Below are 26,697 nucleotides of genomic sequence, written 5' to 3' on the forward strand. Positions count from 1 at the left end.
AATAACGTTAGCTAAGTGGAGACTTGCATATTCTTCCACACTTGGGTTTCTGTATCTCCCCTAATATTTTATCCATCGTGTAGTATATTTATGCACGTCTATGTCATGTTATCAAGCATCTGTTATACTTGATTGGATCAAGCCACCTGCTAAAAACTCTTCATGCCTCAATTTCACAGGACTTTTCCAGACTAATGCCCCGTTTCCACTGGCGTCTGGGCGTCCGGGTTTTGTGGCCGGTTAACTATCTGCTTACAGTTAATGTTCATTAAAACTTGGATTACACAGGACCGGCGCAGTGACCTGACTAGTTAAAAATAAACTGTTCAGGATAATAATCGGATCGGTAGCAGCCGATGTTATTAATATTGTATGAACAACTGGCCGGTGTTTCAGGCTGTGTTTTGTGAATGGGGTGCAGTCTGTTGTAGAACAGCCCCGCAGAGACAATCAGTGTGAAGGCGAACACGATTCAGTTAACGTGTCCATTTACAAGTTAATTGAATGAATAAATCAATCAATACAGCAGATCTGGGTTTCCATAGTGTAAAAGGCGTTAATTTGTCCATAAACGCCTTTACGTGCACACTTTAGTTAACTTATCTGATTTATTGTAGCTGCTGTTACTGTACGATTAATCGCGAAACGTGTGTATTTTGTTTCAACTGTAACTTGCCCTGGTTAAGGGCGTCTAATAAGTAAATTAATACGGCAAAAAGTGTTGTTTGCAGTTACAAATCTGTAGTAAGAGTAATAAGGGTGTCAAGTTATGGCATTTAAAATACATATCTACTAGCACATATCTTGATTACCATAATAATAATAAAGAGCAAATATTTGTTATTGTTGCACATGGAAACGTTTTCTTACAGTAGTGTATTTATTACAGTTTCCAATCATGTAAAGCAGAAAGAATAAAAAACACAAAGTCCTCTCCTGCAATGAAATCCACATTAAGGGAGTGCAGTTGGGCAGACCAGAGTGGCAGAACTGAGGGACGCTGGGGGTGTAAATTAGGAGACGCACACAGTGACTGGGGTATTTGGGTGACTTTATTGATTGCCGTTTCTCACAGGGGTCCCTAGTCGAACAGCCCGAAGCCCATGTCGTCGTCAGACTCCTCGGACTCCTCCTTCACCTCCTCCTTGGCAGCGGGGGTGGCAGCTGCAGTTTCAGCTGCAGCCACTGGGGCGGCGACAGCAAAGGCTGTGGGGTCAGCCAGGAAAGCTTTGACCTGGGGGGGACAGAGAGGTCAGTACACTGCATAGCACCAAGGTGCCAATTTGCTGGAGAGACAGTACAGTAGGGTCTGCAGCCCTGGACCCGAGAGCTACAGTACATTTATAGAGTTCAGTCTGAGCCTCAGTGTTCGGGGCTGTGGAGACTGTTCAGGGGTACGCTGGGGCGTCTCACCTTATCAGCCAGGGGGAAGGAGTAGTCTGTCTCCATCGCGATGGCCAGGACTCTCTTGTAGCCGTTGATGATGGAGTGGGGGAGGGAGGCCACAGTGGGGTACCCGATCTCCAGGCACACACTGGCCACGTTCCTCACGCCCTGCAAGAGACCAGCACCCACAGGGTTACAGAGGCAGGCCGATCGGTCAATGAAGCAGGCAGCCCATTTCACAACACCTTTCACAGGAGAACTGCGGCGTTGAGAACCCATCTGTATGAGGAGAATACCTCAGGGTCGACACCCTCGGCCATAGATCTCACACATCCTACTCTCCTTGCCTGTCCACTTTCACACCCACAACCTCCCTCAGTCCCCCACTCTGTACCTCCAGGAAGCGCTGGTGCAGGGTGTCCTCAGTGATGTCCAGAACCTCAGGGCTGTAGACGCTGCCGTTGTCATACACCTGCTGGATGATCAGGCCGAAGGAGAAGGGCGAGATGTTCAGCATATTGAGCAGCGTGGCCTCGCTGGCGCCCACCTTGTCTCCAGTCTTGATCAGCTGCACGTCGCTCTGAGGGACGAGAGAGGGGGGTTAAAGGTGGCTACAGAAGCTAGAGAGAGTGGGGTTACCAGGCATCCAGAGACATTTGACACTGAGACTATTCCTCTGGAAGAGTGTGCGAGACCAGCGTCCCTGCCGCCCGTGGAGAGCAAGAGTGACAGGGATAGTAGGAAACGAGTGGCTCTGCGCAGGGGGAACGCCAGGACAGCACCGCACGGCTGCACTGGAACTTAACCTGCGCCCATTGTCGTTAATCAGTTGGCTCCCAACACCAGCTCAAGTGCCTCACCCCACCAACAGACTGCACCAGTTTCAGATTCCCTTAGCAGTACAGGCTTTTAAATACTCAAGATCCAGAGGTACCGACTGCATGAGCCTGGCTAAATTTAGCCTAACTACACATGAGCTGGATTAAAGTTTCTAAAATGCAACTTTCATTGCTACAATTATATACATTTACTTATGATACTTTGTATTGTTGGAAATTAATAGTCACAGCCAGCATTAAACCATTCTAGTTTAACAGCATATACAGCTCTTGAGACCACTGCAAAATAATCCGTTTCTCTGGTTTTACCATTTATAGGTATGCGTTTGGGTAAAATGAACATATTCTATGCAGTACTGTGCTCCGATTGAATTTGAATCCTCTCCCAGTTTCTCAAGGTACTCCATGTTGTCAATATTGCTAATGTGACTCGTGCTAATAAGATATCAGAAGTGAACAGAATATTCCATTCTCCCAGAATGCCTCACCAGGATTTCAATGGTACCCCTGGAGATCTTGGTGGTGATACCAAGGGCCTGGAAGAAGGAGGTTTTCTCGGGGCCCAGCCCAGTGTTCTGCGCCGGCACAGTCACCTCACAGGGAGCGATGGCACCTGCACGCGCCGCTGCTGGCACCTGGAGGGTGTTTGGGAGAGAGAGTGGGGTTACCAGGCATCCAGAGACAAGTTATTCTTCAGCAAAAGACATTTGACATTCAGACTATTCCTTTGGAAGTGTGCGAGACCAGCGTCCCTGCCGCCCGTGGAGAGCAAGAGTGACAGGGATAGTAGGAAACGAGTGGCTCTGCGCAGGGGGAACGCCAGGACAGCACCGCACGGCTGCACTGGAACTTAACCTGCGCCCATTGTCGTTAAAAGTTTCACCCCACGCAAACTGCACACTTAGCCTGGCATCAGCGCCAGTTTCAGATTTCCTTAGCATTACAGGCTTTTAAATACTCCCAAGAGAGGGAGAACTTGGAGCTTAACCTGCACACTCACCTTGTTGGCCAGCAGCATGTCCCTGATCTCGGTCAGATCCTCCTTGGTGAACACGAAGCCCACGTTCCCACGGATGTGTGGCAGCAGCCTGGGGCAAAGGGAGGGGAAATTAGGGAGGCCGCGCCAAAGACAATCTCCTACAGGGCAGAAGTGGGCTCGAGGGGCAGTGTGCGAGACCAGCGTCCCTGCCGCCCGTGGAGAGCAAGAGTGACAGGGATAGTAGGAAACGAGTGGCTCTGCGCAGGGGGAACGCCAGGACAGCACCACACAGCTGCACTGGAACTTAACCTGCGTCTTCCTCACGGACGTCTCCACACAGCACCGGTGTGAGCAGCAATCATGCAAGAGCAGGGAAATGCAAGAGCGTGTTCAGTCTTAACTGGAGTCAAACTGACAGAAGTACAGAACCCTGGAGTCCACACAATGCAATACTCACTTCTCCAGAGCGGGGTTGTTCTCCAGGTGTCCACGGATGGCTTTGCGCATCATGGTGTTCTTGCCCATCAGCACCACGGCCTTTCCCCGCAGGGACAGACGGATCGTCTGCATCTGCTTGGATCCCACATTGTCCGCACCCACAATGAAGCACTTTGGGTAGTCATCCAGCAGTTGCTATAGAGGGGGGGGTAGACTATAAACATCTATGTTTTCATGCCACCAACATCATGTACAATTTAAATTGCATCTACGAGTTTAATTGATGGTATAGACTACACATTGCATCACCCTAGATTAGGAAGGCATCTACTAACTAATAGTAATGACAGTTCTACAATCTGGGTTGTGCTACTCTTGAGGAACCCATGAGGGAGTATTAGAGGGCTAAGAGCTGCTTGACAGACACCCCAAGGAGCGCAGGATAGGGACTTGTGCGAGACCAGCGTCCCTGCCGCCCGTGGAGAGCAAGAGTGACAGGGATAGTAGGAAACGAGTGGCTCTGCGCAGGGGGAACGCCAGGACAGCACCGCACGGCTGCACTGGAACTTAACCTGCGCCCATTTGGTCAAAGTCAACTTCCAACTTATTACACAGATTTCCTTCAATTTTCTGGCTTTTAAATGCATACTTCCACAGGAGAGGGAGCACTTTACTGGTTAAAAATACACCTTCTACAGATGTCCAGGTTTAATCTCATTAGTCAAATGTGAAATTAGGCTTTACTATAATCAAAATGGAACCAAAAGTCAAAGCCTGCAAACTACCACATCCTACTAAAGTTTAGTAAATTTTACCCCAAGGAGTGTGCAGTCAAGTTCTGTGCATCAGTGACAGCCTATTCTGGGGGGTTTACACCCTTCCTTTAATCTGCTGGTCTCATCTGACCTTAATCTTGAATTTAAAATTGTGGTTCTCCAAAAGACAGGACTTACGATGATTTTCATAAAATAGTTGGACTTCCACGTAGCCCTGTCTTCCCTGGGCATCTTGACAGTGCTTCCAAGGATCGCTGCACAGCTGGTTTAAAGACAAGGTGTCAACTGCAGGTAGGGAGAGAAAAAGTGTTGGTTATCTGGCATTCAGATAAAAGTTATTCCTCCAAGAGTGTGTCAGTGTGCGAGACCAGCGTCCCTGCCGCCCGTGGAGAGCAAGAGTGACAGGGATAGTAGGAAACGAGTGGCTCTGCGCAGGGGGAACGCCAGGACAGCACCGCACGGCTGCACTGGAACTTAACCTGCGTCTTCCTCACAGGGAGGGTATGAGGAAGATTCTTCAGCAATTAATTGATCCAAAAATGCTTTAACATTTTTAAAATGACATTTCAAACACTCCCCCAACTTTTTGACAACTGAAGTCAAAACGCATATTTCAATTCAATTGAGAGGTCAGCTGAAACGAAGCAGGACAGAAAGCCTTATAAAGCAGCTGTAGAGTCCTCTTGCACCAGTAGCTTCAGTACACACCATATTCATTGGATACACAATTAAGTATAATTGTCCCAAATTGCAGTTAATAAGAGATAGGATACAGTGAACTCAGACCTGTATTATAGCTCTTCAGAACAGGTCAGTGAGTGCTAATCAAACTTCAGTATAAAGTAGATTGCGACCCGAGCCCTCAATTACGTCATTTCTAGATGTACGCAGTCTCTTCAGCAATCATAAACTGCATTGTGACGTGTAGAAAATGTTTTGATTCTGTTCATGAAGACAACCGAAAGCAATCACGTCACGTTTTGATTAACTGGGTCCGCGTGTTAAATCCACAACAGGACGACATAAACCGCATTAAATTTTATACAAGTGGTAGAGTTTCTCAATTCTATACATACAGGCTTAACTGCAGGATACATTAACTTATATACACATTTTCTCAGGGCCTTTATAGTACCTCACATGCATATTAAAGGCTCTTTTTGGAGGGAAATCTAAAGCGAATACATTACTATACACAGGGAAAATAGTCTCAACCAGCGCAACGACCTACAATACTGTACAGCGCAATGGAAAGACAAATATAAGAGCGATCTCACAATACAGGCTCCCCAGCATCCGCACACGGAGACGTGCAGCGGCGTGGCGTCTCACTAGGCCCCGACCACCCCACCCGAGGAAACCGCTCGGCGGGGACCACCCGGACATCTTCATCCACACAAATCTCACACGCCGACTGAGACGGTACAATCGCACAGCCGATGGGCGCATCCAGGCAGGACTGTGACAGTTAAATCGCTATTTATGTGTTCGGAGACTGTACGCGCCGAATCATACTTTACCTCACGGTCAGGACTCCGTGAAAGAAAGAGGAAGTTACGTCTGTGAGCAGAGTATTTATACGAGGCCAGGAAGCCAATCAGAGAGAGAGATGAAGCAGAGAGGTGGCAGGTGATTGGGTGACTTCTGTGTCGATCATCTTGGAGGCTTCCAAAGCAGGAAACGGAAGGAACGCCACTGGAAATTATATCAGAAACGAGATCTTGTAGTGCGTCCAATTAGGTTTGTAGTCAATTTTTCTGGCTTGAATTAAACTATTAAAACTAATAATAATAATAATAATAATAAAATTGCATAATTAAATAAATAACGTTGGATACGCTTGTTGCTAGTACTCTATATAACCTCACCTGTAATATTATTCATGAATTTAATTTTAATACGTGTAAATGAAATTAAAAAAGTAAAATACATAGCCTGGTTGTCTTTCCCCCCCTACAACTTGCATAACATTAAAAACATTGATAAATGAAAGGCATGTAATACCCAAATTATATTATTATGTCCCACCAACAAAGATGATCTGGGCGACGACTCTGCTTGCGCTGCACTGTACGGTCGTGGTGGTCGGCAGTGTCGCAGCCTCATCTTTGGTCCATATATAGTAAACTTGCGTACAAGCTAACATCACCACTGGCAGTGTATGTCCGTCAGTGTCTGGGATTGTCTGGCGCCTTCTGGTTTGGCAATGGCATTATCTGAATTTGTGATCTGCTTTAAAATTCATATTTTTGGATATCAGTTAAGAATCAAGCGCAAACAATGCTGAATCTGATTTGAAATGTTGACTAGGGTGCACGCTGGCTAGTCCCGTCATGTCAATCAGCCTCATAATGGACAGGGTGTCCGAATAAAAGCATATGATTATTTTATATAAAGACTCGCCTTTATAAATATGTTGTGTCCCCCTACCGAAAGAGAAACATGCTCCTCTTGAAGACCCCTCTCCTGTGGGACGCAGAGAGGCTGCGCTCACATGTTCTCCAGTAGTTTCAGGTAAACAAGCGTGTTTGTGCTACAGTGATGCTGGCTGCTTCTTCACTGTCTAATGCATTTGTTATTATACATGCCAGATCTGTATCCTGGAAGCAATACATGTAATGTGTACCTGTGGCTGTTTTAAAATGTACCAAATAAAATAAAATTGTCCCTACAACAACAACAACAACAATAAATAGACAAATCACACCTTTGGTAGTAACATTGTTTTTTTTTTTTATTATTGGCATAATCACATAAACTTAAAAGCATCGGCAATCAGCTTCACAGACAAACAATTAACAAAAAACTAAATAATACAAAGAAAGCCATTACATCATCTGCAGGAGATGAGAAAAGAACCAGAACACAGTCAAATGGATTAACAATGAACTTCACTTTCAGAGAAAAATGAACCAAAACATGATGAAAATCAAATGAAACTGTCTAGTCTGTTTTATAATGGTTCCCTTTGGTAAAACAAGGAGATTAATTTGATGTGACGCGATGTAAACGCTGGTTACACCGTAAAGCTTTGATAGCACCTCCACCAGTCCAGTACAGTAGGGTCAACAATAACCGAGACAAAGGTGCCAAACAAAAAGCCCTACACGAGTGTTCTTCCAATCCAGCCCGTGATGTTCACAGTCCAACAGGTTTTGAAATACATGTATAGATCGATTTATCTATAGGTCTCTTTAAAGCATCACCTGCATCAGACACGGGAAGGGGAAAGGGCTACAGTGGTGAAGTGGATAACAGGTTTAATTAACCAATTAAGGGCTCAGGGCAGAGGACTGGGAAACAGAGGGACCCCAAGAACTTGCAGACAGGGTTGACAAACATGGGCCTGCAGAGACTGTGCTCTGAAGCCCCAACCCTGGAGAAGAGTAAGGCCTCAGAACAGGAAATTGGATTACACCCACCCAGCATAACTGACTGCCAGTGTCACTGCCCACAGACTGGGTGCTACAATGAGGGTCATATATTGTGTGTATAGTTATACATGTAGATACACATTTGAAATAAATTCTAACCTCCTCCAGAGCCAAAGAGAGTGAGCAAAATCCTGTCCCATTTACAGTGAGTTTCTTGCATTCCCTGCCCCAACCCCCCATCAAATACAGTCCACTCACTCACCTCTATGAATAGAATTTAGTTCCATGTATGTGATAAATACATCTAATTGGTGATTTGGCACTAGAAAAGCACAATTAATGGTCAGAAATGACTCGTCATTGAGGTGCACAGCTGGGATGAGCCAGACAACAGTAACTGTAACCCGAGGGCTCATATGGGACAGAAAAACACAACACAAAAAAGAAGGAAAAAATAAAATAAAAAAATGGAACAGGGCAGCTCCTCCCCCTTTCCACAGACTCCACCCTCTTTGGAACAGGAGCCAACCAATCCCATCCCCTGATATACACTGCTCTTCCAGCAGAACCTGAAATTAACCAAATGGAGGGGGGAGGGGCTTACACCATGTTCCAATGACATCACAATAGCCTGACCAATCCGCTTGCAGCAGGCAGACGCAGCCTGACCAGCAAACTGAACTGCTCAACAGTGTTAAAGACTTATTTTTGCATTGATATATTTTGGCACAAGCACTGATTAGATTTTTAAAAGTAAAGGAAAACAAAAAAAAACTATAACAGCTTTATTTACAGCATGTAACATTTCCTGTATTGAAAAGGCTGAGTTGCAGTTTTAGTTACATAAAGTTTATTATTTGTCCAAAATAATTAACCCTATCTGCATCATCTGGGTGAAAATCTGTTTCCAACTAGTCTTGGTTTGAGCTTCCAGTGAGATGGGTATGAAAATGTAACACTTGACTTTCATAGTCCATTGTATGAAACACTGTATTTATCGCAAGTGCCAAAACCAAAAAAAAAAAGCCAAACTTGGCTGAAATAAAATTGTTAAATATAACTTTGACCTGATGGTGTCAAAACCTTTCTGAGCTAAAAAACAAAAAACAAAAAACAGTCCAATATCTTGTGGAAATGCGGTTCCGTTTTCACTCCTCCTCTTGGAGATCAAGCACAAGGGCTCCAGTGTGCTGGAGACCGACCGTGATTTCAGGGAGGGAACCAGTTAACTGGCTGAGGCTCCCTCCCAGACCTGCCTGGCAGAGTGGCAGCAGAGAGTGTAATACCTAGTCTCACTCCCAATCTTTGTGTTTAAATGAATCCTAATTTCTACAGGAAATCTTGCCCCCCCCCATAACTCACACTGCATCACATCACATAAAGCCCTTTCCATGAATTCCCACTTAAAAAAAAAAAAGTGAAACTAAATAAAAAGGAAAAAAAAGCAAATCATCAACTCAATTCTTAAGACTTGCGTTATAAAGATACAATTATCCACAATGAATCAAATGGCCATTTTTATAAGCAATGGCAACAAAATCTTTACAGACAGGCAAAGCCAGAAATATTTTGTATAGAGTTAAAAAACAAAAACAAAAACAGCAGTTCTAGAATCTCCCCAGCCTCCTGTCAGTTACCTAGGAGACGCCTGGACAGAGTAGTGCCCTCAGTGTCATACAGTGATGTCACAGGCGTCTCCACGACGACCATCCCTTCAGAAGGTTAAGAGACCAGTCTTCCATATTACATCACAGCGGACGATAGGACTGATTCTTTAAATGTTAAAAACAGCTTGTTAGACAGCACAGTAGAAAAAAAAAAAGTGGTTCTCCGATTAAAATCTCCGACACACACACACACACAGAGCGCCGAAATATTACAATGAGCATCGCTTACCCTAAGCCCCTCCTGACCCTTCCCAAATAACAAATCCTCCAAAAAATGTTTATCTCTGAGCGTCTGTGTCCAGCCCCACATGATGCACAGGCCTGAGGTTTTTCCAAATGCTGAGCTGTTAATGCCTACTTAATTTTGTGCTTGGTGTTGGCAAAGCATACACATGGTGCTTCTAGCGACTGGACTGCTCATTTTAAAACGGCAGGACCCTGCATGTGTGTTACACATTCCCCAGCTGTACGTTCTATGTAAAAAAAAAAAAACACCAGAGGTTAAAGAAACATGCCCACACTTAGGGAGTTCTTGTATGAAATAGATGCTTAACAGTAATTAATAATATAATAAAGAGGGAGAGAGAGCAAAACAGAGGAAGAGAAAGAGATGGTGAAAGAGACCAGAATTGATATTTTTATTCCAAAGATAAAATTACTTTAAAATAAAAATAATTAAAAAAAAAAAAAAAAAAATTCACCTTACACTATTATTGCTAGTGATATCAGGTCAAGTAGGTGGTCAGGGCTGTCAATCCAGATATAAGCCCTGCCCCATTTGTGATATTGAAAAAGACAAATCACCCCCCACAACAAAACCAAATGATGCCCACAACCCTAAAGATAAACTTTAAACTAAAACGAAAATCAAACTCAACATAAATATATATAGGCTGCAACTGTATGGGGTTTGAGAACTCTCTCTCTGGGGGAGGAGGGGGGGGTAGCACAGAATGAGATATTTAGATATGTTGGATTAAAAATGTCTTGACAAGCACAGCCTCTGGCTTGTGGTCAGAACTTTTCCAAAAACACTGGTCAGCCACTCCTACAGATCTTTATATTTGTATATATATTTGGATCCAAACCTCTATCTGTATATTTATCTATCAATCTATCTATATATGTATTTGTAGATGTGATTTTAGGTTTTGTATTTTTAATTTAAGAAAAAAAAAAATCTATAGAAAAAGTTTACAAAAATATTGTCCCGATATATACTTTACCAAGCTGTAAAAATGCACCTTTGATTTTCGTGTGAGAGACAAACAGAGATAGAGACAGAGAGAGAGAGACAGACACCACTTGGCTGACAGAAATTTGAGCTCTGGTCTGTGTTGTAAAAATAAATCTCACTATAAAAAAATAGAGACACCAAGTGTCTGAGTGTGTATGTATTCGTGCGTCTCTCTCTTGTGCTGGTGTGAGTCGGTGTGTGTATGTGGGTGTGCATCTCTCTGAATATGTGTGGGTGTGTGTCGGTGAGTGCATGTCTCCGAGTGTGTGGCATTGAATGTAGACTGCATGCAGAGACGGACAGCTCCTCCCTTCACCTTAGACAGACGGAGACAGACAGGCTGCAGAGGCGGGATCAGTATCAGGCTGGGGAGGGGGGGTAGGAGGTGTCGTTGGTTGTGTGCTGGAGTTGTGTGGATTGGCGTTTGTAGTGAATGGCCTGGTCTTCTAGTGGCTCTCCTCCCCTCCTCCTTTCTCATCCAACCCCTTCCCCTATTCCCATCCTCCTCCTCCCTGCCTATCAATCTTGTCCCCACCTGTCTGCCTCCCCCCTCCCCCTCTTGCTCCTCCTTCCTGCCTGTCTCCTCCTCCTCTCTTGTCCTGGCATGTCTGCAAGTCCCCTCCTCCCTCCTTTGCCCCCTGCCCATCCTCCTCTCTGCTCTAGCTGAAGAGTTTGACGAAGCAACTCTGGCAGTAGGGCTTGTCGTTCTGCTCCTTGAAGGTGCCCTTGTTGAGCTGCTTGAGGCAGAAGGCACAGACGAAGTGCTCGGGGTGGAACTTGCGTGCCATGGCGGTGATGCAGCGGCCTGTAATGGGCTTCTGGCATCCGGAGCAGAGCGAGCCGCGGCGCTCATGGTAGTGCACCTCGCAGTAGGGCTGCCCATCGTGCTCGAAGAAGCTGCCGTTCACGAAAGGGGTGAAGCACTCCTGGGGGAGGAGAGGAGAGAGGGGACAAGACAGGGACGAGAGAGAGAGAAGTGAAAAGGAGCATGGGGAGACAAGTTGAGGAGAGGAGAAAGGGACAAAAGAGTCAGTTGCTTTTTCTTGTATTTCTGCATTTCCCCTCTCTCATTCTAATGTCTACAATTTCCTCTCACTTTTGAAACTCATGTCCTTGACCCCACTTCTCCACCAGGGACCCTTCTGCTCCCCCTCTACTCCCGTCCCCTCATTCTCCTATCTACCCTTCTTCTCCCCTCCTCCTCCTCTCCCCTTCTACTCACCCGGCAGACAAAGCACTCTGGGTGCCACAGCGCGTTCAGGGCCGAGATGTAGTTCTCCAGGATGGCGCGGGCGCAGCCACCGCACTTGGGGGCGAACATGTCGAAGTAGTCCTTCCTACAGTAGGCCTTCCCATCCTTCTCATGGAAACCTGCAGGGGGCGGAACATCCCACTCACTGCCTGATCCTCACATGCACTCAAGCATTGCAGTTATGCTGCCCGTGCCTAGAGGGCCTGATCTGCCCATTTCAGGTCACGCAACAAGGATACTGGCTCGCACTCTCCTGCAACTAAACTTAAAACTAAACTCAAACCAAACCTACTAAACTCGAACCAAAAAAAATGAACCTGATACTAACTAAACTGAAATTAGTTCAATCTCAGTTATAAAAAGGAGCCCAGGGTGGCTATGTCTGTAACGGGTGTGAGCCACCTGCAACTGGCAACAGAGCTTAACCCTCACAGGGCTGGCAGTGGAACGCTGGACCGGGAGTTGGGTTACCTTCTGGGCCAAAGAACGCCCCACACTGGGCGCAGAAGAAGTGCTCAGGGTGCCAGGTCCGGTCCAGGGCCGTCACCACTTTCTGCACAAACAGAATCAACAGAGGTGCTGGTCAACATGGCATGCTCAGAGAGGGGGTGGTGGGGGGCAACAGAGCAGGGTGCAGGGAGGGAAAGGGGGGGGGGGGGGGGGGAGAGGAAAGCGGGACAGAGATAGAGAGAGGGGAGTTTTAAAGAGCGTACAGAGTGCAAAACTTTAAAACAAAACAGGTTGATTTCCCTCGATCATGTCACACATCATATATCCATAGTGCTCTGTATATTTCCCCACTGGTATCAATGGCCTCTCTACGTAGTTATAGCACTGCGCTACCTCTAGGGGGAGCAGGGTCCTACACTGGGTCTGTGCCGGGTGGGGAGGTTAGGGAGTGTGAGGGAGTGGGATGCTGGGATTAGCTCATGTTTTCCACTGCTCCTGGATTCCAGAACACTTAAACAATAGCCACTGAAAGACATTGTGCTCTAAGAATGTATTATTTTTTTATAACCTTTTCGTTGTAAAGAACAATGATATCATATTGTGTGCTAGAGTAGAATTTAAAATCATAATAAACAATGACTCACTGAGTTAATTTAGCTGCAATTCATCCACAAGTGAGAGAGAGAGAGAGAGAGAGAGAACCCCACCCCCAACACTCACATCCAGTATGGGCCCGTTGCAATAGTGGCATCGGGGGGAGAACAGGTTGTGGTAGTCCCGCTCGCAGTAGGGCTGCCCGTCACGCTCAAAGAAGTTCCTGGAGCCGATCTCCTCCTGGCAGTGTGTGCACACAAAGTGCTCGGGGTGCCACGTCCTGCCCATTGCCGTCACCACCTGTGGGGGAGAGAGAAAGACAGACAGATGGAGAGAAAGAGAAAAAGAAAGGGAAAGATAAAACATAACTGTCATTTTTTTAAAATAAATATTTCCCATTCCTGCATACATGGTTCTTATTATTATAGTTTCTATTAAATCATTTTTATCTCCTTTTGTAATGCTTTGGAGCCTTTGCAGTCTCCGGGCAGCTGACCTGTCCAGCGATGGGTTTCTTGCAGGCCCCGCAGACACCCTTGGCCACTGTCTGGACTCCCAGCCGGTTCAGGTCGGACTGCAAGCTGCCCAGCATGTTGTCCAGCTTGTTCCCAGGTTTGGGGGCTCCGGTCGGGGATCCCCCTCCTCCTCCTGCACCCTTCCCCTGAGCCATGATCTGAGAGGGAGAGGGAGTGAAAGAGAGAGGGGGAAAAGAGAAAGATGGAGGGAGAGATGTGTCAGGCAAGAGTGCATCAGGTAAGAGAGGATTCAGGAGACGTTCTGCTGCACCAAATCTACAAACAAACCAACAAACAGATCCTGAAGTCGCTGCTCCCAACAACTAGAGTTGTGAATTCTCTTAGTTTTCAGCATTTTCAGCAAAACCCTAATTTCCAGGAATCGACAGAAAATCATGGGCTGCAGAAGAAAGAGGCATCAATAGAATAAATAAAGTTTCACGGTTCTCTTAACCAAACTGCCCAAGAACATCTCCTCACACCATGAAAGGGATGTTAAAATCCCCCGAGCACACAAACCCAAACACCATAAAACACGGCAACGCGGGCCACCACAAGAAAAGCACCGTCCCTCTAGTCTTGTCAATCAAGCACACAGTGTTGCTTTCCTGAGGTTTATTTGATGCCGAGACACACGGGATTATTAAAAAAAAAAAAACAGCACATAGGCCCAGACCTGCAACCTGGGAGATGAAAGAAACAAAGAGATCATTCAAATCAAACAAATGAACTGCTTTAGCTGTACAGGCAATGCAGTGTGCACAACCTGCTATGCAACACAACCCAACGCAACAGCCTCTGGGGGGAGCTTCAGTATGGCCTCCAAGCTTCTGCGATGATTTAAAACACAGACTATTTGCACAGACACACACACACATGCATACGTGCATACGTGCATGTGCACACGCATGTACGATCAGGAGCAACTCTGGCCATTATCTTGTGATTGGCAAACGGCAGTCGCATGCTGAGGAAGAAGAGGGAGGGGCCTCTTGCCTTGTCACCCAGGGGCGGGGTGGGGGGCTGGCAGGTGGAGAGAGTGTGGTCGTGCCAGAGGACAGGGGACGGTGCGAGCCTCTGTGGAGGGAAGGGCATAGTCATCAACCCAGGGGCTGCAGAAGGGGTAGGGATGCTGAGGTGTATTGAAGGGTCACTTCCAATACTGGAGGGGAGAACCAGAAGGGAATACTGGTTGTCTCTCCTCCCTTTGGATCTTAATTGCTTAATTGGCTGGAATGGTTATTAGGATTAACCCTAGGTTTATAAATAAATATATAAAACAAAACGCCACCCAGGGCTCTCACTCAGTAAACACAGGCCGGGCAGTTAGAGTGTGCTGGTGTGAAAGTGTGACACAAGAACTACAGAAATAAAAAGATGGGGGGAGGGGAACAAGGGAAAAAAAGAAAAAGGATTGTTCCATGCCTGCATTGGCGGAAAGAAGGGGTCCTCATCAGTCTGACAGGCTATAGACACCACAGCCTTTGGCGTGGGGGGGCGCAGGGGCTGGGGGGGTGGTTGGGGGGCTGGCTGCAGGGCTGGGGTGACTGGGTGGAGGAAGGGAGGGTGCTGGGCAGGCTGGGGGGGGTACAGATAGGAAGGATAGGAGGGCAGGTTCTGGTATTTGTCCCTGGGGGGGTTCCAGCGGACAGGAGGAGGGCAGGGAGGCAGGGGGGGCGGGTAGGGGGCCTGGAGCGGCGGGGGCTGATGTGGGAGGGGAGGCGGCGGGGGAGGGGGCAGGGGCAAGGGCAGGGGGGACTGGGGTTTGGCGGTGGCGGGGGGGGGCTTCCTGGACTCCTCGGCTTTGGTGGGGGGACGGCGGGGTGCTGGGGGGGAATGAGAGGGGGGAAAGACCTTCCTCTGAGGGATGGGCGACTCTGGAGGGATTATAATCTGAGGAAGAGAGAGACAGAGAGAGGGAGGGATGAAAAGGAAGAGAGGGAGAAGGGTAGCAGGAGAGAAAATGAAAGTCAAGAGAATTCTCTGGTTAGCAGTTTTTCAGACTGCGTATTAACTGTACTGCGAGTATAAATACTCTGCCGATACCAAACAAAGAGGAAAAAATAAAAACAGCCACAGTTACTAGCCACAACTGCACAGTGAGGCTCCTGCACTAATGAGATATACATGACTCAAGACACCCAGAGGGGGGACATCTTACCAGAAGAAACACATGCATCTTCAACCCGTCTTAAAATACATCAATTTCATTAATTAAATCAAAACCTGAGAACCACAATTCTCCTAGGTTTCCTTCGTGCACATCTCTCAAAGTACAAAAAAATAAAAATGTTCAACTCCCAGGGCCCCCACACCCGAAAGCCTTCTTCTCCTTTCTACCTTGTCGACCTCAACACCCCCACACTCCTGCCCCAAGCGTGCGGGTTTGGACATGACGATCACGCCCTCGGTCAGCCAGTCATCCTGCCGGTCTGTCCACCGCTCAGGGCGGCTGGCGATGCCCAGACGGCCCTGCAGCTCCTCGATCAGCCGGTCCTGTGAGCGGGTCTTGTGGAAGATGATCGGGCCCAGCTTCCTGCGTTGCTGACCATCCCGGATCATGGGGTGAACGTTGGTTGTCTCCTTGGTGCGCTTGATGACGGACTTGATCTGAGCACGCCAAACACGCACAATCACAAGCACATACCACCACAGGAAAGGTACAGTAAAAGGCACCAGTCAGTATCAGAGGAAGAGAGACTGTGGTCAGAAGACATGTGCACACATGCACACTCACAGATAGATCAATCCAAGTCACGCCAAGAACTCTCTGCATTGCGTTCCAGTGTACTTCACAGCAGCCACAGTCCGGTCCACTCTAGGCCAGTTCATGCCATTAATGTCTATTCTACTCCAGTGGACAGGACCAGAGCCCAGTCAATTCCACTTAATTGCAACGTAATCTGTTCCAGTTATCTCCAGTCCGTTCCAGTCCAGAATGCCCTTCCCAGCAGTGCAGGGCAGCGAAGCACATGCTACTTTTGTACAAGTGACTGCTCCCTTGTTAGTACAAAAAACTCTTATTGGCATTTTAAATTAGATTTTTTTTCTCAATGTCCATACCTGGTTAAATAAAGGTTTGAATCTTAATTATTATAATATAATTATTTAAAACCCATTATTTTTCAATTGTAAAATCTCTCCCTCTTATTCTCTAGCTGCCTCACCATCTCTCTCCTTCCTCTCCTATAGCGCTCTCTCTCTCCTGATTGGGGACACAGACAGTGGTACTGCAGTGCCAGGAGGGTGCTGTTCTGGGGGATGCTTTACAGCTCCGCTGCGATAAAGCGGAGCAAGACAAAAAAGGGACACCAACCTCTTCCCCAACTGGATCGAGAGTGCTGTGACCAATTCACAACAAACTGCAGTTAGAAAAATGTTCTCAAACAAACGCAGGGGGCTCCCCAACACCATGGATGCTGCAAGCCATGCAGGTTAAAATAAACCAATCAAATCAGACACTCAGTCACACCAATTGATCCCAGGCCCCTCCTCCTCTCCATCCAGTGCGCGCTTGGCCGAGACTGAAAGCTTGTGGCCTAGGCCACATCCAACATTACCCACTGCCCCGCGGAGCGCAAAGGCCAGTTTATTGTATCAAGCCACTGTCCTTCAATAATGCAGATCATACAGAATAAGAGATGGGGCACCAGCGAGTAATGGGCAATCAGTGAGCAGGTGAAAGCTCTGACTGGGTGTGGCACATATGCCAATCAACAAGGAGGGCCTCAAACGTGCAAGAAAGGATTAACTCTGCCCCAGGCACCCAGGGACAAGCCTGCTGCTGGATCTGTTCACGTACACCTTGGTCTGTTTGTGTTCTATGTAATTATTTATGAACTGATTGTTTAGTCAGTTGTGCCATAGCACACTGTGGCAATGGCTACAAGTTTTTGAATGCACCCCAATTAACTAACAATTATAATGATTAAATAACGCCTCACAAATTATTAAACCATGTCTGTTATTAAATTTTGGGTGGGGGGAAGCAATCCTATATATAGGCATTTATAAATCCAGCCATGATTTGTCACGCTGGGGTCTGTGGTGGGGGGAGGGGGAGTGGGGCCTGCCTGTCCAGATGCAGAGACTCTCTCCATTACGGGGGTCTCCAGCAGAGGCAGGTCCAGGGGGGAGTCGGTGCCCGTGGGGGAGGCCTGTTCTCTGGGGGGGGTGCAGGTGTCACCCCAGAGCAGCTCCTGGCCATGGGGCGGCATCCTGGGGTGCCAGCTCCCGATCTCCATCCCAGCGTTGCCATTTTCCAGGATCTCCAGCCTAGGCTCAGAGGGCTGGCCCGTCCTAACCCACACTGCCACTTCCTCCCTCTCGCTCTCCTTCTCTCTCTCCTCCGGTTGGTCTTTCTGAACTCTCCTAGTGTCCGGGCACACTGCTGACCGCTCCACAGCCACCACCGTCTCCTCCAGTACTTCCTGCAGCGGTTCCTTCAGCTCCCCCCCCTCCCCCACTCTCTCAGGCTCACAGCTCATGGCCAGCAGCCTGTCCAGAGCCTCATCCAGGGAGGGCTCCGGTGAAGGAGGGGGGGAATCAGGCCTCTTCTTATCCACAGACTTCCCCTTCGGATCGTCAGTGGTGGCGGGGCAGAGGGGAGCCAGGGTGGAGGAAGGCGCCTCAGAGAGTACCACCAGGGAGTCCAGACGCGAGCTCAGCATGGTGGCCGAGACGTCGATGATCACTTCTGGGTCACTGGGGTCACGGCTCTCAGGTGCCAGAGTCGCTAACTGAGACCGGGATTGTGGGGACATGGCTGTCACCAGCCAGGGCAGCCCCGTGAGAGGAAGGTTGGAGGTCAGGCAGGTTGGGGTGGTGACCTTGGGTGTCGTTTTGGGAGCGCCGGCTGCAATCCCTTCCTCGTCAATGTGGAGGGGTGCCAGGGGGCTGGGGGTGCGAGGCAGAGGGGAGTCTCTTGGGGGAGGGGGCATGATGGCAGAGAGGGGCTTGGGGGAAGAGGAGGGGGAAGCAGGGGCAGCTGTGGTGACCCCCAGACTGTTGGTCAGCAGGAGGTCAGTGGTGTCCAGAAATGAGTCAGAGTTCAGAGACCCCACAGAGCTGGGCTGAGTGCAGGAACGAAAGAGGAGGAGGAGGAGGAGGGGGGGAAAAAAGGGAAAAAAGAAAAGACAGGAAGGGAGAGGGTGTAAGGAAAACAGAGGGAAAGAAAGAAGACCGACAGAATGCACACTGCAGGGAAGAGAAAACACACACCGTTTGCAGGACTGCTCTCAGCCCCAATGCTGTGAATGCAGCAGGGCTGACACACAAATAGTCCTCAGGAGACTGCAAACGACCTGTGTGCGCACCAGCTGGTCTGGCTTCTGACCTGTGTGTGTGCGTGTGTCTGACTTTGTGCATGTGTACCATTTTTAGCACTCATTTCTTAAACACACACTAAAATAAACACTAGTATTATAAACTATTATAAACGAATATAAACTACTACAGTTCCAGTAAGTGATTTATGAATAAATGATATTCTGGAAAGAAGGGAATTTATTGCTGAATTTCTTGAGAAGGTGTGTCCAGAATTAAACAAGCCACAAGACAGATGCCAGGGGGAAGTTTTTCAACTTAAAAAGTACGTCAACTATTCATGAAATCAGGCAGATTGTGACTCAAACATAGCTTTGCACATCACTATGGGACACATACGGCAAAAAAACATATCAACCATTGTCTGGTGCTTATCAGAGATCTATTTCGGTGGAGCTCAGTTATTGAAACGGATGAGGATGCACGTTCGATTTGTGTGCTTGCTAGAAATATGCGTCTTCATTGGAATCAGCCGTTTCCACTGCTGATTTAGGAGTTTTTTTTGTGAATACAAGTCTCTTGTTGCGACACCCGAATTCATCAATAACATCTCTGTAAATTAGTTTGAGGTCCTAATTTATGTACAGGTGCACTAGCCCATAAAGTCTTTCTTCAGTCACAGTGGAGCAGAAATATGTTTTCAGTAGTTTTAACACACTGAATGATCGATCCCATTCCCGTCGTGACTGGAATGTTAAACAACCCTCAGTATTAAGCTTTACGCATCAGGAGATCCGCCTATTAGGCATAGCGGACATAACACTGTACTGCAGCACTCAGAAGAACTGCTGAGGTGCACTGTTTGAATCCTGAGTGGGGAGCTCCGACCTGCAAAAGAATCACGAATTGTTTTTGTAATTGTCATGCCCTCCCCCCGACTAAATACACCACTGAGTGTGTCTGTGTGTTCTGCCCACTCCTTGGCTGGGGACTCACGTTGCTCTGCACCTTGAAGTCAGACAGTGAGGCCATGAGCTCGTCCAGCTCGCGTGTGGCCGAAGATGCTGATATCCGTGCCTGCTGCTGTGTGGGGGTGTCCCTCTGTCCATCCGTCACCTCAGAATGCACCACCGAGGTGGTGGGCCTGCAGATAAGACGCACAGACAAGAGGTGAGCGAGGGCTCGTGCCAAAGATCCAGCACATTCAGGACAGTTTTAGGATTTGGTGAAGGGCGGAGGTGAGATGTGTAATTAACTGATTATATGAAACAAATACATCATTCCAAAACTCAAAAGCAAAACATTAAATTATTTGTCCTTACGTGGGGTTGGGCACGGAGCTCTCCAGCTCATCCAGCAGGCTCTCCACGCTGGGCCGTACGTCCTCAATGCCCCTCCCCCCGCTGCGTTTGGGCTTGTCCTTGGTTGGGGGGCCGGCCTTACCCAGCGAGCCGCCCCCGTTCTCCTGGCCGGCATAGTGGGTGGTGCTGCAGGAGGGCACGGCGGGCACGGAGTCCTCTGCAGGCAGAGAGGGGAAGCGCAGCGTCAGAAAGCTGTGGCTCCAGTTCCCTGCTGTGCCACTGCCTTCTGCTCTTCTCAATGAGACGTCATACCATCCCAACCTCTCTCATCCCATTCCATCTGTTCCACTGCATTTCATCCTGTCCCACTGCAATCTATCCCATTATATTATATTCTATACTATTCTGCTCCATGCCATTCTATTCCAGGGAGGGGGGATTTGAGCCCCACAGCCAGAATGGTCAGAAGTTCTGATGACTGACAGAGACATATAAACAAGAAACCGGCCGTGAGTGTAGCAGCTGTCACCCTGCTCAACTCGCGCCACACCTTGGTAACCACTGCACGACTCCTGGGCCTAATCCCCCCTCCCACCGCAGGCTGACGTACAGTGATGTGATGACTGGCTGAGTAACAGCCTGGTTTAGTGCAACCCCCACCACTCACACCTCCACTCCAGACCTGCCCAGTCACTCTGTACGGGGCACTCCCTGTCTGGGGGGAGCAGCAGCAGGAACTGAGCAAGTCACTCCTGTAAACATCTCTCTCACTCTCTCCCCCTCCTTATCACACTCTAAACCTCCCTTATCCACTTTGGCTCTTGCCTGACTTCCTTAACCATTAACCCTGTTGTCACCATGCTGCAGCAACACCACTCCCGCTGGCACAGCGCGCAACCTCACTGCCCGCACAGTCACACACACAGCACATGCTCAAACCAGGCACTCGCCCTGCTGACTTATTAGGTGGCAACAGGGGTCTCGGGGACCACAGATTCAAGTACAAGTTCCAGTGGAGAGAATGAAAATCAACTGTTTTTCTTTGCAGCATTTATTTTTCAATCAGCAGTAACTTGTGTAATTTAAACTGTAGGCCGGCCAGCTGGAGCATGAAGCAAACTAGCAGAGCGGATGAAGGAAGCTGTGAAAGCCACAGACACAGAATCAGATCGAAAATAACTCTGTGGGCTGCAGTTCTCACAGAGTTTGACCCACGTTCCCGTTAACTGTAGCCCTGAGGGCCAGAGATCAGCAGTGGAGGGATAGGCAGTCAAAACTGCATTGTTACTAATGTCACCATCCATACTGGGAGTGGACAGACACACATGGGCAAGTCTGCGCCAGTTTTTAGCTGAGAGAGAGAGCGCGCACAAATGTGTGTGTGTGTGTGCGTGTTAAGGTAGCGTGCCGTCCTGTGTGTTTTATCACGTGTTCATTGTGCGTCTGAATCTCCGTGTGCTGGTGTGTGCATGCAGTGCGTGTGTGTATTGGCGTCTAAGCATTTGACTCTTCGGTGCGTGTTGGTGCAGCTGTGTGCTTGTCTGTATCGGCACAAGGTCGACGTGTGCACGTCTGGGTGTGTGCTTAAACTGTCCCCCTCCCCTTCTTCCTCCTCTGCCTCTGGTGAAATTGAAGGATTGAGTTTTAGCATCTTGGGACTTAACAGCGATTACAATTGTAATTGTGCAAGAACGGCCTGCAGGGAAGTGGAAGCAACTTGCTAAACTGAATCCCAGCCTGTCTGTCCTCCTCCACACTATGGGGAGGGAGAGAAGGAACAGCTGTTTGTACAGCCAACACGGTACAAACTTCACACAACACACACACACGGCAGGGGGGGGGGGGGGTGTAGTACCTGTGGTGGGGAAGGAGGGTGCACTGTGCTGTACTGCATTGAGCTCCAGCAGCAGCCGGTCCAGCTCCGACAGGTTACTGCCCAGAGACGAGCTCATCGCTGCCACCGAGTCACCTGGCTTCTGCTTGTTAGGAAAACTGCAGAGAGAAGGAAAGAGGGTGAGAGAGAGTGCCGACAGACAGAGGCCCACAGCCAGTGAAAAAGGAGCCCGTCAGGAGTCAATTATAACCCGCAGTCCACACCGGGCCGGACTGCATTAGCGCCACGGCATTAATTAGCATGCGGGGGAGGGGGTTTTGTGCAGCACAACAGATGGCACACGAACAGAACAGCACAACACCGATGCCACGGACCACCACGAGGACAGACACAGAGATATAAAGGGAACCGAGACACAGATCTGGTGCTGCGTCAGCACAGGAATATCTCACCACAATAACTGAGCGTACAAGAAACCAGAGACTCTGGGCAGCCACTGCAGTGACAGGTTACACTTAGGCCTGCAGAACTGGGCAACTGATAGGAGAGGGAGAGAGGAGACTGAAAGAGTTGAGAGAGCCATAGTGGGAGAGAGAGAAAGACAGAAGTAGAGACTGAAGGGCAGAGAAAAACAGGAAGAGAGAAACAGACAGAGCGAGAGAGACACACTCTTCCCTCTCCTCGTTTTTCAGACGGCACCCCACCCCAGTCACTGAGACAGTCATTACATAATTCATACATAAATAAACAAATTAACAAATAAAGACACACACACACATACACAGGCTACACAAAGTCTCTTCTGCCAACCCCACTGCTCCAGTTACCTGTAGACGTGGTCCTCTTCGCTGTGAGATGGGGGGGGGCTGCTGCTGCTGTCCTGGGACCCTGAGGACACTCCCTTCACTATGGAGCTGTAAGACTGAGGACAGTGAGGACAGAGTGAGTGTAGATCAGGAGACTATTTGATCGTCACACTTCCTTCTACACAGCTGCACTAAGGTAGTGTTACAGTTACTGCCACACTACAACACAACACGGGGGGTTAATTAGAGGTATATCTACAGGTACAACACAGCTCAACAGGGACAGCTCCTGCACAGCTCAACAGTGACTGACCTGCGAGGGGGAGTAGTGGGAGGCGGGGGGGGGCTGCGAGGGCCAGGCATCAGCGGGGTCAAGTACGGTGCCGTTGAGCGCCTCCACGGAGGGCGGGGGGGGTACAGGGGGCGGGGCAATGTCCTGGTAAGTGGGCCCCCCAGTGGGGTACGAGTAGGGGGCCTCCTCGGACAGGAACACAGGCCGCTTCGAGATGTGCGAGGTCGTCGACTCAAGGTCAGCTAGCAGGGCATCTGGGGAGAGAGAGAGAGAGAGAGAGAGACGCACAGTCAGTGGGCCTCTAGACTTCTGACCAGAGGGCAGCAACAATGATAACAACTGGAGCAGCAACTAGAACATCGATAAGACCATACTGAACCACTGTGCAATGGCTGCCCAAACTCCTCTGCAACCCTGTGGTCTCAGCACAGAGAATTATCCAACACTGACGCTCAACGAACAAACGCTTACAGCAGCAAAACAACCCAGCAGCTCTGGCACAGCCTCAGAGAAGTACAGAGTCCCGCCCAGCCCCCCTTGCTTGCTCACACCACATACCAGCATAGCAGGCTGTAGCTTGAGGACAGGGATTCCTGTAGCCGTCTGTGTTATTACCTGCAGCTCTCCAGTCACTATAGGACTGCCTGCCTGAGTCACACGCCTGCATCTCTCTCACATATCCCTACACACACACACACACACACACACACACACACACTACCTGCTGTATGACTCAGTACAATACTATACAGGTTCTTAAAGGAAACTCTGCTTTCCTGAGAACGGAGGTTTGTCAATACTGAAGATGTATTTCGCAAAGTGTTGAGAAACACAGTGACTCAAGCTCGCCCTCTCCCCTGCCACAGCAGGACCCTCTCCCCGTGCGAACGGCTCCAAGCCCGGCTATGACACAATGTCCGGGCCCAACACCACAGTGACAATAACCGTGTCAGGTCTTTGGACTCTGCAGGAAGTCCACAGTGCGCAGGACCTCTCACCACTCTTGCACTCTGTTGGGGTCAGTGGCTGCTGGCTGTCTGGTGGACCAACCCTCCCGAGACAGGTGTTACTCTTGACCCAGGCTAGACGCCAACCAGAAACTGGGATGTGCCAAAAGTGGATCAGGACCCAGGTCACAGCCACCAAGAAGGTAATACAGATAATGCACACACACACAACACACACCATTGTGGCTCATCTAGCCACAGCTGCTCAAAGGGAGGATGGGAGAGCAAAAATAGACGCCCAGATTCATCAGGAACGAAGCAGGAGAGAAACGCTTGCCGAGACAGAACTCCGGTGACACCCAAGCATGATTGTGCTAATTCTGACTTAAATCAAAAACGACTCCCGCAAAAAAAGAGAAACTGTAAAAATTAAAACAAGAATGCTGCTCTGGGGTGTTGTCAACCAGCAACAAGTGCCTCTGCCAGAAACTCATTTAATCTTTTTATAATCAACAATTTACAGACCTCACTGACAGGCCTAAAGAGAGAGGGGGAGAGAGTGCAGAAGGCAGTAAGGGGGAAGTTTCCCTTCTCTCGTTTTCAGGGCAGTGTCTTGTGTTCATGTCTTACCTGAGCAGTGCAGTATAGTGTAGTATAGTGCAGTACTCACGCAGTGTTTGGAGCCAGTGCAGTGCAGTCCAGCAGCTGTGCAGACGCAGAGTGAACTCGGCGCAAACAAGGAGTGGCAGAGGAGGATAGTAGTGCAAGTGCTGAGGAGGAGTCTCCTGACATTAACCATCTCTCTCTCGCTCGCTCGCTCTCCCTCCCTCCCTCCCTTTCTTGCTTTAACAGTTAGTGCTAAGATCTGAGCACAAGTACACAGATTCTCATAGAAACAATGTACTCAACATAATTATGTTACACACAGTGGGCATACACACAGTGTAAATTTAAAATTAGTATGTATTTGTTTGTACTGCAGGATGTGTGGTCAGTAATATGAGTTTGTATGTGTGTGTGTGTGTGGAAATTGAGGACAGAAAGGGGGAGGGGACTCTTCAGCTCTGTTCACTATGCCTAGCGAAGGAAACTGAAACCTGAAACCCAATCTTGATGGAGATAAAATACTATAATTATACATTATATATTTTTATATATATACATCGTATTTTATGATAAGAATGAGATGCTCAGATAAAAAAAAAAGCTGATAAAACTGACTAATTTCCACAGTTACTATCTTTGCAAAGTTGAGCAAGACCGTGAGCAGCCAGCTCAGTGACTATTAACTTCAGCTCCAGAAGGCATGGCAACAACACAAGTGTGAACACTACGCCAGGCCCCTCCCCCTGGCCTCTCTTGCCTCCTACTTACTCTCTCACCCTCCTTCCCTCCCTGCCCCACTTCTCTCTCCACACCTCCCTCTCTGTACCTACTCACCTACACTACTGTTCAAAAGTTTGTGGTCGCTTAGAAATGTCAATTTTTTCCATGAAAACATACATGAAATGAGTTTGAATAGGAAATATAATCACTGACAAGGTTAGAAATAATGATTTTTAATTGAAATGATAGTGTCCTTCAAACTGAAGAGATCTCACTCTATGCTTCCTGAAGCACCTCCCACAAGTTGGATTGGCTTGATGGGCACTTCTTGCATACAGTCAAGCTACTCCCACAACAGCTCGATAGGGTCGAGATCCGATGACTGTGCTGGCCACTCCATTATAGACAGAATACCAGCTGATGCTTCTTCCCTAAATAGTTCTTGCATAGTTTGGAGCTGTGCTTTGGGTCACTGTCCTGTTGTAGGAGGAAATTGGCCCCAATCAAGCACTGTCCACAGGGTATGGCATGTCTTTGCAAAATGTAGTGATAGCCTTCCTTCTTCAAGATCCTTTTTACCCTGTACAAATCTCCCACTTTACCACCACCACAGCATCTTTTCTTTTTATTGGCCAGTCTGAGATATGGCTATTTCTTTGCAACTCTGCCTAGAAGGCCAGCATCCCGGAGTCGCCTCTTCACTGTTGACGTTGAGACTGGCGTTTTGCGGTACTATTTAATGAAGCTGCCAGTTGAGGACCTGCGAGGCGTCTGTTTCTCAAACTGGACACTCTAATGTATTTGTCCTCTTGCTCAGGTGTGCACCGGGGCCTCCCACTCCTCTTTCTATTCTGGTTAGAGCCAGTTTGTGTTGTTCTGTGAAGGGAGTAGTACACAGCGTTGTACGAGTTTCTTGGCAATTTCTCGCATGAAATAGCCTTCATTTCTCGGAACAAGAATAGACGGACGAGTTTCAGAAGAAAGTTCTTTGTTTCTGGCCATTTTGCCACAGGACTGATGGTTGCTGATAATGGGCCTCTGTACACCTATGTAGATATTCCATTACAATTCAGCCGTTTCCAGCTACAATAGTAATTTCAACATTAACAATGTCTACTGTAACACCATGAAAATGTCTAAGTGACACCAAAGTAGTGTACCTCTTTGCCACAGTCTGTCTCACTCCTTCTCACGGTTTTAAACCTATAAATAAAATAATCAGTTTTACATATTTTAATTAATGTAATAGTTGCTGCTTAGATACGAGTGTGTGTTGGACTTTCAGGAAGTCTGTGTCCGTCCGCCTGTCCATCTTGGATGTAGCAGAATTGCATGAGCATTGAATGTAGGAGGTCAGACATAAGAACAAAGTTTACAAACTAGAGGAGGCCATATAACCCATCGTGCTCGTTTGGTCTC

General features: G+C 48.2%; 2 protein-coding genes across 3 annotated transcripts; both read right to left on the reverse strand.

Annotated features, from left to right (window-relative positions):
- Positions 1 to 1,034: 1,034 nt before the first annotated feature.
- On the reverse strand, positions 1,035 to 6,038 carry rplp0 (ribosomal protein, large, P0). Its single transcript, XM_066690170.1, has 8 exons — positions 5,939 to 6,038; positions 4,596 to 4,703; positions 3,662 to 3,837; positions 3,226 to 3,313; positions 2,714 to 2,860; positions 1,781 to 1,966; positions 1,414 to 1,554; positions 1,035 to 1,234 (listed from the first exon to the last, which is right to left on the reverse strand). The coding sequence occupies exons 2-8, from the start codon at positions 4,647 to 4,649 to the stop codon at positions 1,082 to 1,084; spliced, it is 945 nt and encodes a 314-aa protein (XP_066546267.1). The 5' UTR covers positions 4,650 to 4,703; positions 5,939 to 6,038; the 3' UTR covers positions 1,035 to 1,081.
- A 1,088-nt stretch (positions 6,039 to 7,126) lies between these two features.
- Positions 7,127 to 23,710, reverse strand: pxnb (paxillin b). 2 transcript variants are annotated; one of them, XM_066690172.1, is made up of 11 exons: positions 23,564 to 23,710; positions 23,027 to 23,259; positions 22,735 to 22,829; positions 21,929 to 22,065; positions 20,095 to 20,290; positions 19,781 to 19,916; positions 13,489 to 13,665; positions 13,119 to 13,292; positions 12,420 to 12,501; positions 11,919 to 12,067; positions 7,127 to 11,622 (listed from the first exon to the last, which is right to left on the reverse strand). In XM_066690172.1, exons 1-11 carry the CDS (start codon positions 23,670 to 23,672, stop codon positions 11,356 to 11,358), a joined length of 1,755 nt encoding a protein of 584 aa, XP_066546269.1. In that variant the 5' UTR covers positions 23,673 to 23,710; the 3' UTR covers positions 7,127 to 11,355. The 2 variants fall into 2 exon arrangements, with proteins under 2 accessions (XP_066546269.1, XP_066546268.1); XM_066690171.1 differs by having other exon boundaries at positions 19,769 to 19,916.
- Between the last annotated feature and the right edge of the window lie 2,987 nt (positions 23,711 to 26,697).

Source organism: Amia ocellicauda, chromosome 17, assembly GCF_036373705.1.
Source record: "Amia ocellicauda isolate fAmiCal2 chromosome 17, fAmiCal2.hap1, whole genome shotgun sequence".
Classification (NCBI taxonomy): Eukaryota; Metazoa; Chordata; class Actinopteri; order Amiiformes; family Amiidae; genus Amia; species Amia ocellicauda.

Coding starts and splice junctions, on each gene's coding strand:
- rplp0 (XM_066690170.1), bottom strand. CDS start 4,649: ATGCCCAGGGAAGACAGGGCTACGTGGAAGTCCAACTATTTTATGAAA. Junction 3,838..4,595: donor ACTATTTTATGAAAATCATC/GTAAGTCCTGTC, acceptor CCCCCTCTATAG/CAACTGCTGGATGACTACCC. Junction 3,314..3,661: donor AACAACCCCGCTCTGGAGAA/GTGAGTATTGCA, acceptor CCTTTGCCCCAG/GCTGCTGCCACACATCCGTG.
- pxnb (XM_066690171.1), bottom strand. CDS start 23,672: ATGCAGGCGTGTGACTCAGGCAGGCAGTCCTATAGTGACTGGAGAGCT. Junction 22,066..22,734: donor GAAGAGGACCACGTCTACAG/GTAACTGGAGCA, acceptor TTCTCTCTGCAG/TTTTCCTAACAAGCAGAAGC. Junction 13,666..19,768: donor ACTTCAAGGTGCAGAGCAAC/GTGAGTCCCCAG, acceptor TCTCCCTCTCAG/ATCATGGCTCAGGGGAAGGG.